Genomic DNA, 12,895 nt, shown 5'->3' on the forward strand with positions numbered 1-12,895 from the left:
CGGGTTGGTGCCTACCTACCAACCCTTCCAATTTCAGCCCAGATACCCTTCTCTTTGACGCCCGGCCCCAGACCTAATCCGATTTTATTAATCGCTCTCATGACATCTCCCTTTCACTGGCACTTAACACAACATTAACTAGCATTTTTTTTTCCTGTAACGTCAATGGGGCCGTGCCCATCTATGAATGATTGAGTCATGGCGGGCCCATTTGGCCAATGGAAAACTCTAGTCCAGTAAACTCCTCCCAAGTCAAGCAAGCCCTGCCCACCTTGGCTCCACCTACCACCCACTTCTATCCAATCGTGTGCCAGGGTAACACCCACCGTCCTATATAAGGGGACTGGGAAGCCCAAGGCTCAGTAGACTTCTTGGAGGCTTGTGAGAAGGTCGTCCGACGGCTGAGGTCTGAGCTACAGTCCTGATCTGCGGACACTTCTGGACCCTCAACCCCTTGGATCTCTCTTCCTGAAAGGGTGTCCTGCTCTCCAGGTTTCCAGAGCCAGCTTCGAAGAGTTCAACAGCAGGATGTCAGGTATGTGTCCGGTGCCCCCTTTTTCTTTTTAAAGTTTATTTATTTATTTTCAGAGAGTAGGGGGGTGGGGGGGGGGGAGAGAGGAGGGACAGAAAGACAGAGAGAGAGAATCCCAAATAGGCTCCAGCAAAGACCCCAATGCGGGGCTCGATCCTACCAATGGTGAGATCATGACCCAAGCCAAAATCGAGTCAGAGGCTTAACCCACCGTGCCCCCCAGGCACCCTCAGTTACTTGCTTTCTAACCTTTTCCTGGTTTTTATTTTACTTTTGGTATTTACTTATGTAACTCAGAGATCCCAATAAGGCACATTATGAAAAACAGCAGCCCCTGCTACTTCTCAACTTCTCACACTTTAGAGACAACCGTTTTCATCTGTTTGGTTTCTTTCAACATCACTTTCTGTTCTCCAAATACCATGTTTACACTATTACTAACTCAGTTTTCCATTTTAGACTTTATTTATGGTCTTCCTTCTGTGGGTGAGGAGTAATTAGCTGTAGTTCTTGCATTTCTTGCATTCCCACCATCCTCACCGCTAGCCGCACTCGCCCCGCCCCCACACACACACCTTCAGGCCCCCACCTCCCCGCAGAATGTCACTATTCAAAATGGGACCATCTAGTCGACCAGGATCCCTTTCTCCTTTGGTGCAACTTGAATTTTCCAAAACCTAATACTTGGGCTTTTATCTGCCAATTGACCACTAATCCATTCTCACTCTTCCTCAGTTGTTTCTAATTTTTTTTTTTTAACGTTTATTTATTTTTGAGAAACAGAGAGAGAGAGCATGAACAGGGGAGGGTCAGAGAAAGAGGGAGACACACAGAATCTGAAACAGGCTCCAGGCTCTGAGCTGTCAGCACAGAGCCTGACGCGGGGCTTGAACCCACGGACCGCGAGATCATGACCTGAGCCGAAGTCGGACGCTCAACCGACCGAGCCACCCAGGCGCCCCCCTCAGTTGTTTAAATTCAAACTCAATCAAGTGTCTTATCAATTTCACCTTCTGGTGGCATTACTGCCACACCCTTTTAACCTGCTCCAGCCTAGACTGGCTGCTCTCAGCCAACTTCAGGCTGCCATCCTAGGATCTCCCTTGACCACCATCTGGGGAATTCTTCCCCACTTTGGAATTTTATACCCTCTTAGTCTGTTTTGTTTTGGTTTTGTTTTTTTGTTTGTTTGCTTGTTTATTTTTGTTTTTTTTTGTTGTTGTTGTTGCTTGTTTGTTTGTTTGGTGGAGCAAACCTTCTAGTAGCATTCCTGGGGAAACATGCATCCAAAAAAATTATTTGAGACCTTGCATATTTAAAAGTGTCTTTTTTCTACCCTTCTTGATTCATGATAGTTTGGTTGGGTATTGAATTTTAGGTGGGAAATCCTTTTCCCTCAGAATTTTGAAGACAGTTCTTCCTTCTATCTCTCTTTCTCTCTGCTTCTCTCTCTGGAAGTTTTTAGAATCTTCTCTTTGTCTTCATAACTCAAAAAATTTTTTTGATAATTAGCTTTGGTAATACTATGCTTCTAATTTTCTTATATTTTATCCCCCTTATTTTTCATTTTTGTGATTTTTTTCTGGGACATTTCCTCAACTTTGTCTTTCAAAATATCCATGGAGATTTTATTTTATTTTATTTTATTTTTATTTATTTTTGAGAGAGTGAGCACACACACACACACACACACACACACACACACACACACACGTGTGAGTGGGGGAGGGGCAGAGGGACAGAGATAATCTTAAGCAGCCTCCAAGCCCAGTGAGGAGCCCAATCTCACAGTTGTGAGATCCCCTCCATGGAGATTTTAATTTCTGCTCTCATAATTTTAATTTCGAATGGGTCTGTTTGTTTGTTTGCTTTTCTGAATGTTCCTTTTAAAAGTGTCTTGTAATTGGGGCACCTGGGTGGCTCAGTTGGTTGAGCATCTGACTCTTGATTTCAGCTCAGGTTGTGATCTCACAGCCCATGGGATGGAGCCCCATGTTGGGCTCTGTGCTGACGTCATTGAACCAGCTTGGGGTTCTCTCTTCCTCTTCTCCTCCCTTGCTCATGCTCTCTCTCTCTGTCTTCCTCTCTCTCTCTCTCTCTCTCAAAATAAATAAATAAATAAACATTAAAAAATAAAAGCATCTTGTAATTGATCCATGGGCATCATTTCTTCTCTCTCGAAAGATATTAATGATATGTTTTTTTGAAACTTTCACCTATGGCATAAGCTACTTCCTGCAAGTTGCTTTCTTTCTGTTTGATTATCAGTTTCCTGTCTCACGTTAGTCTTTCTTCTGATGTTTGATGTCCCCTTGTTGGCTGCGCATATTGAAAAAGGGACGCTGAGAAGCTGAATGGTCGCTCTGAGCCAATGAATGGGGCCTGTTGACTGTGGGTTCTGCAGAATTTATGTGGCTGGCCTGCCGAATTGGGGAACCCCAACGTGCCGGTTTCTTGGTTTTTGTTTTTTGTTTGTTTGTTTTTCTCTTAGACTTCACAGGCTTCTCAGGGAAGAGTCTTTAGATGCTCTTCAGTGCCAGCTCTGTCATCAGCTAAATCTCCATAGATGTGGATCCAGTCTGGGCTGTCTGTTCCATTCTATCGCTCAGTCATTTATCTCTCTTTGAACATCACACTGTCTTCATTCCTATAGCTGGATGCTGCTTCATGATCTATGATAAACCAAGTACCTCCATCATGTTCTCTTTCTGGAGGGCATTAAAATTTTATAGCTATTGTGAAATTGTTCACCATAACATTTCTGTCCATACACTGAGCGTCCTAAATCTTGTCATCTTTACCAGTCTGATAGATGCATAGCAATGGTACAACTTTTCCTTTAATTTGGATGGCTTCCTTGTAAGTGAGGTTTAGCATCCTATGTGTATAGGGACCATTTGCTTTTTCCCTTTTATGGATGGCCTGTGATTGCTTTCTGCTATTTTCCTCTGTTTGGTTGTTTATCTTATTGATTTTTTAGTGTTCCTGAATTAGGGGGCTTTATCAATTCAGACTTTCTTTGGTCAATGAATGATCTCACACCTCCCTCCCCTCTGCCCCCACTTCTACTGGGGTTAAATCTAGGTCAACACAGGGAAGCATGCTCTGGTCCTTGCTTCTGGTCTGGAAGCTACCCCTTGCTTCTGTTCCTACTGGTGTCTGGCCATTAAGTCCATGCAGATCTCTCTGAGCCCTCTAGGTCCTATCGGCAAGCCCCCTGCCAGCTCACCCAGGACATTCTTGGTTGCTTCTGGAGTCACATTGAGCTCTGAGCCTGAGTTTGGGACAGCAGATGTAAATGGCTCTGCAGGACCACATGAGTCATTTAAGTGTTGAATAAAGCTTGATATGCCTGAATCTCCCAGGACTCTGATTTCTGAAACTCAAAACCCCCAAATTCAAATGTTTTTAACTATTATACCTGTCCTTAGTTCCAGAACTCTCCTATAGTGTCCCTTTCTTTCTGTTTATGCCAGCCCCTGAGTGCAGAGAAGATAGGGTCAAAGGAACTAGCAACAGGGCTATGGTCGTGTCTCAGAGCCTGCAACTCCCCACCTCGTGCTGCGGGGACCCTGACCATTCTGAGATTGATTTAAGGTATTATTATGAGTTTGAGCTTTTGTAGCCGAGAACTGGAAAAAAATTCACCCATGAGAGGATCTGATCCTGGCTTTTTTTTATTTTTGGATGATGATTGTAGAGAAAGAAGGCGTTATGTTGAAATGCTCTCAATTTGTTCCATGGCAGTGGGTCTCTCGGAGCCGTTCTTTATGCCTGGTGCTCTCTATTGTTGGGTTCTTGTGTCCCAGGACTGCCCCCCAACCACGACTCAATGACCCCTGGGAAAAGCCCCACATTTGCTGTCTCCTGCTTACCGTCATCACTCACCTGCCATCTTCCCTACCACGCTGCTGTGGAATATGGCCTCTGCCTCTGCCGCTGTCCTCATGCTGTTCTCACTGAGTCTGGGGGCCAACAGAAGTGGCCCCATCGCAGGCCTGCTCTGTCCCACGTCGCCAACACTGTGGGCAGCTCATCCCTCCCTGATCTGTTCCCTCCATCTTGGATCTGGGTAAACCCTCCCAGTTTCCCTCTGCACCAGTGGCCCTGAAAGGTGCTATGTCTTTGCCCTTCCCTTAGAGGTCAGCAGTGGACTTCAGGGTTCTATCAGAGGCGCTCTCTGCTCCTTCATTCTCTCGTACCAATCCCATCAGCTCCCATGGCGGTGATGACCAACTCTGCGTAGATGACTCAAATCCAGCTCCGGCTGAGCCCCGCGTGGAGCCTCAGACTCACATCTGTGTTCTCACATTGCCACTCGGGTGACACAAACCTGCGCCTTCTCCCTTGAGCCTTACCTTGGGGAAACAGCCTCCCGGCTCTCTCTGTTGGGGGAAGGCACATGGCGGTGGGGGTGTGTTTAACAAATGGTCAGGAGAGTGCCCTGCAGACAACCAGCATTGGTGGGGGCCCCAGATGCCCCCTTTCATCCAGCCTGTCTTCAGGGGATCCCTGTGGTCCTGCTGTCTTTCCCTTACCTCTTCCCAGCCTTCCTGCCTCTAGGCACTCCCCCTTCTTTTCTCTGTCCACACTTCACTTTCTGGAGTCCAAACATGGTAACTTGCTCCCTTCCTTAAAATCTTTCAATGGTTCTCCTTTGATCTTAGGATCAACTGAAACTTGGCTTAGCTTCAAGGGGTCTTTATGAACTTCTCCCTCCTGGCGTGCTATCCTCCAGCTAGTCCAGTCTTCTTTCCATTCTAGAAGCCTGCTCCCAGTCTCCATCCCCCTGGGAATCCTCCCTCCTACTCAGCCCTTGCCTTGCTAAATCCTGCTCCTTCCTGAGAAGGTCCTGGCTTACAGGTTTATGTTGACTCCGCCAGCCAGACTTTCTGGGCCTCCTGCCCCCAAGGACAAGCTAGGATGACACTAATCTAAGCATTTGCTCTTAGAGACCAAGTCTTTGTAACACCCCAGGGGTCGGTGTATCACCATATCAATTCATGAAAAAGAAAACTGAAGCTCATCTCAGGTCAGTTAAGATAGAATTCCAGGCCCTTTGGATTCAAAACCACCTTCCTCGTAATACCCTAACGCCTTTACTTTCCAACTTGTCACCCATTGGTGACATTACATTTTTTTGTTGCTGTGTTGTGTCTGACTCTTCTATTGAAATTTAAGCCTGGTGAGGGCAGGGACTGTCACTCTGATTCAAATTGAATCTAGTGAATTCAGAGTGAATCTAGAATAAGCTTACCGGTCAGGAAAATGGGGATGGCGATTATTTAGCTGGATAAGTGGTGGGGAGGCCAAGTGAAATGACCAGTCGGGGGGCACCTGGGTGGCTCAGTCAGTTGAGTGTCCAGCTTCAGCTCAGGTCATGATCTCAAGGTTCGTGAGTTCGAGCCCCGCGTCGGGCTCTGTGCTGACAGTTCAGAACCTGGACCCTGCTTCAGATTCTGTGTCTCCCTCTCTCTCTGCCCCTTCCCCACTTGCACTCTCTCTCTCAAATAAATAAACACTTAAAAAATAATTAAAAATTTTCCTAAAAAGAAATGACCAGTGAGAGTGCCACACATAACAAGTCCTTGGCACTTGGGGGTCTCCTGGACCACCTCATACCCTCCCCCCCATTTTCCTGCCCCCAAAGCTTCCTCAAGAAGCTCTGATTTCTTCCTCCCACTTTCTGCTTCTCTACTTTGCTTCAGGTGTGCATTCTCAGGAGCCAGACTGCTCTGGGATGGAAGCCGGAGGCCTCGTGAAAGCAGATGGCCCTGTGAAACCAGGCCAGCCCTCGAAACCCTTTGCTGTGGTGAAACCTATGAGATGTGTGACCCCGGCTTTCACACCTGACCTCGGAGACGGAGACCAAGGCCATCGTGAAGGAAGGGGAACAGACCTTCACCGAGACCCTGGCCTCCAAGGGAGGCGGAGACGCATGCTGAGACCAGGTCTGCGTGTGGAGTCGGACCGCCGCGATGAGCCCAGACACCACGTGGAATCAGAAGCCGCGCAGACCCCATCCCTCCCTTCTACTGGGGCAGCGATGGTGCGACTTACAGCACAGCCTGGGGCGGGAGTCCAGGCGCTGCCCGATGCGTCTGGGTATTGGGTCCTCACCGATGCCCCAACTTCTGGCGTCTATCCCTGCTTGGGGTTCAGACCCTTGGAGGGCTCAACTTTGTTCTTCACGCAGACCCCCTCTGGTACCTTTGTGTACGGGGTCCCAGAATTTTTTACCCACATTGCGCAGTGACCTCCGTCACTTGCCGCCAGAGTCTGTCTGAGCTGGGTGTTATTCCCAGGCCAAAGTCAAGTCCCCATGTGTCCCCACTCAACCCTCCCCCTGCCTTATGTTGTGCAGACTGCACCTGTAAGTTTCCTCCCAGGATCCCGGCAGGGTCACACGCCCGCCCCCCTGTTGTCTCCTCCTTTTGTTTTATCAAAGATGCGTATGAATTTAGTCCCTCAGTGCTTACTGAAATAAATCCGCAATCTCCTCTTGTCCTCTTCTGTCTCAGTCTGTTCGGACTGCTATAATAAATAGCACAGTCTGGGTGGTTTATAAACAACAGACATTTATATCTCCCAGCTCTGGAGGCTGGAAGTCCAGGATCGCCAGCAGATTCTTTGTGAGAGCTCACTTTCTAGTTTATAGATAGCTGTCTTGTGTCCTCACATGGCTGGAAGAGTGAGGGAACTCTCTGGGATCCCTTTTATAAGGGCACTAATCCCATTCACAGGGGCTCAACCTCTTAATACCATCACACCGAGGGGTTAGGATTTCAACGTGATTTGGGGAAGACACATTCAGTCCATGCGTTCACAGCTAGCATTTTTTTTTTCAATCCTGAGATGTAGAACTGCTAAATGTTTTAGAAAAGTGGACACGGGGGCCCCTGGGTAGCTCAATCAGTTAGGCATCTGACTCTGGCTCAGGTCATGATACCACGGTTCGGGTGTTTGAGCCCCGCGTCGGGCTCTGTGCTGACAGCTCGGAGCCTGGCGCCTGCTTCGGATTCTGTGTCTCCCCCTCTCTCTGCTTCTCCCCCCACTCACGCTCTATCTCTCTGTATTTCTCAAAAATAAATAAACGTTAAAAAAACGTTTAAAAAAATTAAAAAAAGAAAAGTGGACACGGTGAAGGAACAAAAGAAAAAAAAAGGAGAAGTTACACCAAGGAAATAAGCAATAGGACATTCAGAAAAAGAATTTTAAAGAGTATAATTAATATCCTCAGAGAGATATGGGGTGATAGGATATCTCTGACACAATAACATGTACTTCACATAAAAAGCCAATTAGATAGAGACGCTTGAGACGAATTTTGTTGGAATACAGAATTATGTGATTTGAATCGCGGAAGGGACAGGACTGAGGCACAAATCAGTAAGCTTGGCGTTCGGGCGGAGGGAGCCCCCAGGATGTGGCCAGAGAAAGGTGGAGGGTTTGAAAGCTATCTCACACCGACAGTAGCTCCTGAAGTAGGGGCGTCCAACACCGGGGTTCTACCAAGGAGAACAGAACATCTGGACGATAGCAATATACGTGTCGTCTGGCTAACTTCCCCACGCTGAAGAAAGACTTGAATCCTGAGCAGGATGCGGCAATCACATGCACTTGGACGAGGTGTGGCGGAGGCAGAGTCCCCCAAACCGTCTGGGAGAGGAGACCTCCAAGGAAGGCAGAGGGAGTCTGACGTCACACTTCCTTTGGCAGCACCAGGGACTCCGAACAGGGAGGTATCCTCAAAGCGCGGAGAGGCAATAACCGAGTCTCGAGTTCTAAAGCCAGTCAGAGGTGCGCTCGAGCTCAGGTGCATGGACAGGAGGTTCTGGAATTCCTGCGGCCAATTCACCCCCTCAGGAAGGGTGGGAGGGGCGATGGGAGGAGGGGTGGGGACATGACATAATGAGCCTGAACGCTAAGGACACTGGACCCAAAGCATGAGCACTCTCTGAACTTGATTGTCCGTGAGCTCGTAAAGCGAGTTCCAGCTGAGTTTTTAGTTACCTGCAGCGAAAGCACAGATGGTTTTCAGCCAGGATTAAAAAAAAAAATCAAAAATCTAAACAACAACAACAACAACAACAACAAATAAGAAGAAAATAGGAGGAAGATGTGGGGTGCAAGAAGGACCAGTAAGCAGGGAAACTAGTAAACTGTATTCATTTTTTTTTTTAGTTTTTTTTTTAATGTTTATTTACTTTTGAGACAGGGACAGAGTGTGAGCAGGGGAGGGGCAGAGAGAGAGGCAGTCACAGAATCCGAAGCAGGCTCCAGGCTCTGTCTGAGCCTTCAGCACAGAGCCTGACATGGGTCTCGAACTCACGAACTGTGAGATCGTGACCTGAGCCGGAGTCGGACGCTCAACCAACTGAGCCACCCAGGTGCCTCTCTAGTAAAAAGTATGATTCTGGAAGAGGGAAGAATAACCTGACATTAAAATTCCAGATGACATTGGCACAGAAATTTGGGGGGTGGGGGAGTCCAGGAGGAGCTAAAAAGTACTATAATTCTTGTCTGGTTTCTGGAGACGTTACAGATGCTGAGTATGAAGAAGCAATGGAACTCGAAACATTTTAAAGTCTGTGTACCCATGGGTAAGCACTAAATGAACTGAACCGCAGTGCAAACTTTCCAACCGATTGAGGGAAAAGAAGTGGGTCAAAGAAAATTTGGTGAATCAAACAAAAGGCAAAGGGGGGTTAATAGAAACAAGGAGAAAGCATGACACGTCTCAAATGCTAAATAAGAAATAAGTAACTTGATGGCAGCCTCCTGTGTGTTGCTGGCTTCAGTGGGAATATTTTAAATGTTTTACCACTAAGCAGGGCATTTCCTGTAGGTTTCTCATAGATATGCTTGATCAAGTTGAGATCATTCCCATCCGCTCAGAGTTTGATAAAAGGTCTATTATGAACTGGATTTTGCATTTTATGAAGTAGGCTTTGACGGGTTGATTTTAAGACTCATTTGTAGGAGAAAATGTCCAAGGAAAACGAAGAGTATTTTTCCCATGAGCGATTTTTTTTTCTTGTGTACTCAACCATCCTCTTAAATAAACCCTTCTCTTTGGCTTTTATTGTAGTACAATCGTTTTATGTGTCTCCCTCTTTATCTGCCTCTCCCCTGCTCACACTCTGTCTCTCTGTCTCTTAAAAATAAATAAAGATTAAAAAAAAAAAAAAAACCTTGGTTGTGGTTTGACTTTACAGAAATGGGATGTGCTATCCTTCCGGGGATCTCACGGAAGTGATATTAAAGAGTCCAAACAGGGTGTGGCAGATGGGGGGGGAGGGAGGAGGCTGGGGGCTGGCACCTCGCTGGACCCCATTCTCCATCTGAAGCGGGCAGAGGTGCCTTGCTATGGAAGCACTGTCCAGACCACCACGAGCCCGTCCATGGTGGAACCCGTCACTTGCCTTGCCATTGGGACGTCTCCTATATGCCAGCGTTCACCCTGGAACAGCATCTGGTCAACCCATGTGTCACTATGTCCCCAGTAGCTGGGTATCTCTCCCCACAATGCATGCGCTTGAGGTTACACAAGGACTCTCTGCTGATGGTTCCCATTCCAGGCTGTTTCTACCACCGAGATGCTTGGCTGAATGTGTTGCACATGGGGTCTTAGGGATCTGTTCTTCTCATTTCGTAAAATAAATTTGCAAAGTGAGATTCCTATGTCAAACGGCCATATGTTATTTTAATAGATATTAAGAAATTGCATTCAAATTAGGTTGTATCAATGTCACTTCCCACCAGCAGTATATGAGGGCATCAATTTCCCCACAGTCTTCCCAGAAATCAATGCCGGCACTCTATAATTTTTGCCAATCTCTTGAATAAAAATATGTCATTATTGTTCTAATTTGAATTGTCTTGACTGCTAATAAGGTTTAGTACCTTTTCTGCATCTATTGGCCGTTTTTATTTCTTTCTCTGTTAATAGCCAGTAGATAGCCTTTGCGCAATTTTCTAGCAGGTTTTAAATCTTTTTCTTATCTCTTTGTAGGAACCTCTTGTATATTAGAAATAGTGATATTTTTTATGTCCTGCAGGTATTTGCCCCAGCCCCCGGGCTGTTCCTCTGGTTCCTGCCGTGGGGTCTGCACCACGCCACCCTCAGGGTCACATTGGCCATAGCAGCTGGCCCCCTTGTAGCAACTCAGAAATTGTTTTCTTGGTCATTTCAGGACCACCCCCAGTCTCTATGCTTTTATTAATGGGATGTTTATCCTAAAACATGAAGACACTGGTCTCTCTATATTAAATATATTTATAATATTAATATAATATATAATATAAATATATAATATATAATATAATATAAAATAAATATATGTTATAAATGTATTAAAATCTACTTGCTCCTATCACCAGGGGATACGCGTCTCTGCACTTTCGTGTTAAACAAGGCATCAAAAAGCATGTTTTGCACCTGAAAGTCATCTGACAAGGACATCTTTCAAGATCTGGAAGTGCATTTTTCAAAAGGCTGGTATCGATGCTGTAAGTGAGGGACACTGGGAGACCTGGCCATCTGGACCCCCTGCTCTGGAACCTTTCTCCTGCTTACTCATGTCACTGAGCTACCTGATGCTGGTTTAGATGGTTCAAGTCTGCACAGAGGATGCCCCTCTGCCCTCAGGCAGATGGGGAATCCCACTTACACTCACCTTCAGTCCCCTTGCCAAGATGTCCCCGAGACCATTTTCACTCCACTCCCTGCTTAAAGATGGCCAGAATGCTAGCTCATGATTCACTTCCTGTTTTTCTCTGATAGGTCCTTTGCCTCCCGCCTCCATCCACCGCTGACCATGAACGAGCAAGTCCCACCCAAATGTAACCCTCCCACGCCCCCTCCCCCCAACTCTGCCCTCCCCCTCCAGCTCCCAGGATCTCACCTTGCCTGGCAGGGTGGGGAAAGTGGTCCAGATGCTTTGATGCCTCTTTGTAGCAAAACTTTCTCTCCAGAATGCTTTGGGGCTCTGGACTTTGATCATCAAAAATTAGTATTGTAGGACTCAAAATTTTTCTCAACTACAGATCTCAAGAATGTATTTTGAAAGTTAACAAAAATTGCACAGCAAGCAGCAGAGCCATCTCATTATTTTTGTACTTGGAATCACGAAGCACTCCTGCCCCACCCATAGACTGAGTGTGGCAAGCTATCAAGGGCTCCAGGACGTTGGGAGAACAACTAGGGTAAGAACTGGGATCAGATTTAGAGGCTCGTAACACGGGCTGAAACAAACACAGACGTTTATTTATCTCTCACATGGAAGAAGTTGGGAGCTATGCCATCCAGATCTTATAGGCAGCTTCAGGGTCCTAAATCTCTTCCATTGCAGTGGGTGGTTTCCGGGCACATAATTACCTCGCAATCCAAAATGGCGGCAGGAGGGCCGCCATTTTATACTAAAAATTTATACTAAATTTAGCCATTTTATACTAAAAATTGGAAATGAGAAAGGAACAAAAAAGCAACCCCTGAGTCCACCTCCTTAAATCAGCCTTCCTGGGAGCCCAGCCCAACCTCTTTGCCTTACCTATCATCAGCCTGAACTTTCTTACATGGTCACGTCTGGTTGCAAGGAGGAGGGGAAATGAAACATTCATTGTTGTTCCAAATAATATCAGGGTGTGTCTTTAGGAAGAAAGGGAGAGGAGATATGAGATGGCAAATAATGATGACAATGACAATAAAATACATTGCAGGGAACATAAACATCTGTTAATACTTTTTAAAAAGTATCCCACCCCAAACCATTTTGTCAAGCGAATACCACCGCTGGTATTTTGAGTAGAAGTGGGCTTGCCGAACAACTAGTTTCAGAAAAGCACACTTTTATAATGTTGAGTCTTTTTATCCATACGTGAGGTGGCCAGAAATGCATGTCTCCAATTACGTACCTGTGGAGAGATGTGGGTTAACTCAGTTTTCCCTCACCATTATGTCCTCGATGTGGTAGGTCTCCCCCAGTATCCAAAAGTGGAGTGTACTCATGAAAACTCGTGTGAAGCAAAATGGGTAAAGTGAAGAAGCAATTACCGTTCATTTATATGGAAAAGCTTTTGAGTATTCCCAGACCCTGAAAATAACCTCTCTTAGGCTTTTCTGATACCTTAGGACACATCTTGCTAATGGATGCAAAAAATAAATCTAGGCAAAGCACGGATACTCAGAGACACAACTCAACGCTGTAGAGGCTGGATGCTGATATGCTGAGTGTAGTTCCTGGGGAAGGGGCTTGGTGCCCAGGATGTGTGCTGCCTCTATAACCACAGACTCTGAACGCTATTTTTGCATTGCACCTTAAAAAAAAAAAAGTTTGTTTATTCTTGAAAGAAAGACAGAGA

The 12,895-nt window shown here is 46.2% G+C and overlaps 1 protein-coding gene across 1 annotated transcript; it reads left to right on the forward strand.

Annotated features, from left to right (window-relative positions):
• The first annotated feature begins 384 nt into the window (after positions 1-384).
• PRR20G (proline rich 20G) lies at positions 385-7,202 on the forward strand. Its single transcript, XM_011280264.4, has 2 exons — positions 385-535; positions 6,241-7,202. The coding sequence occupies exons 1-2, from the start codon at positions 529-531 to the stop codon at positions 6,786-6,788; spliced, it is 555 nt and encodes a 184-aa protein (XP_011278566.3). The 5' UTR covers positions 385-528; the 3' UTR covers positions 6,789-7,202.
• Positions 7,203-12,895: the final 5,693 nt, after the last annotated feature.

This window comes from Felis catus, chromosome A2 (genome assembly GCF_018350175.1).
Source record: "Felis catus isolate Fca126 chromosome A2, F.catus_Fca126_mat1.0, whole genome shotgun sequence".
Lineage (NCBI taxonomy): Eukaryota > Metazoa > Chordata > Mammalia > Carnivora > Felidae > Felis > Felis catus.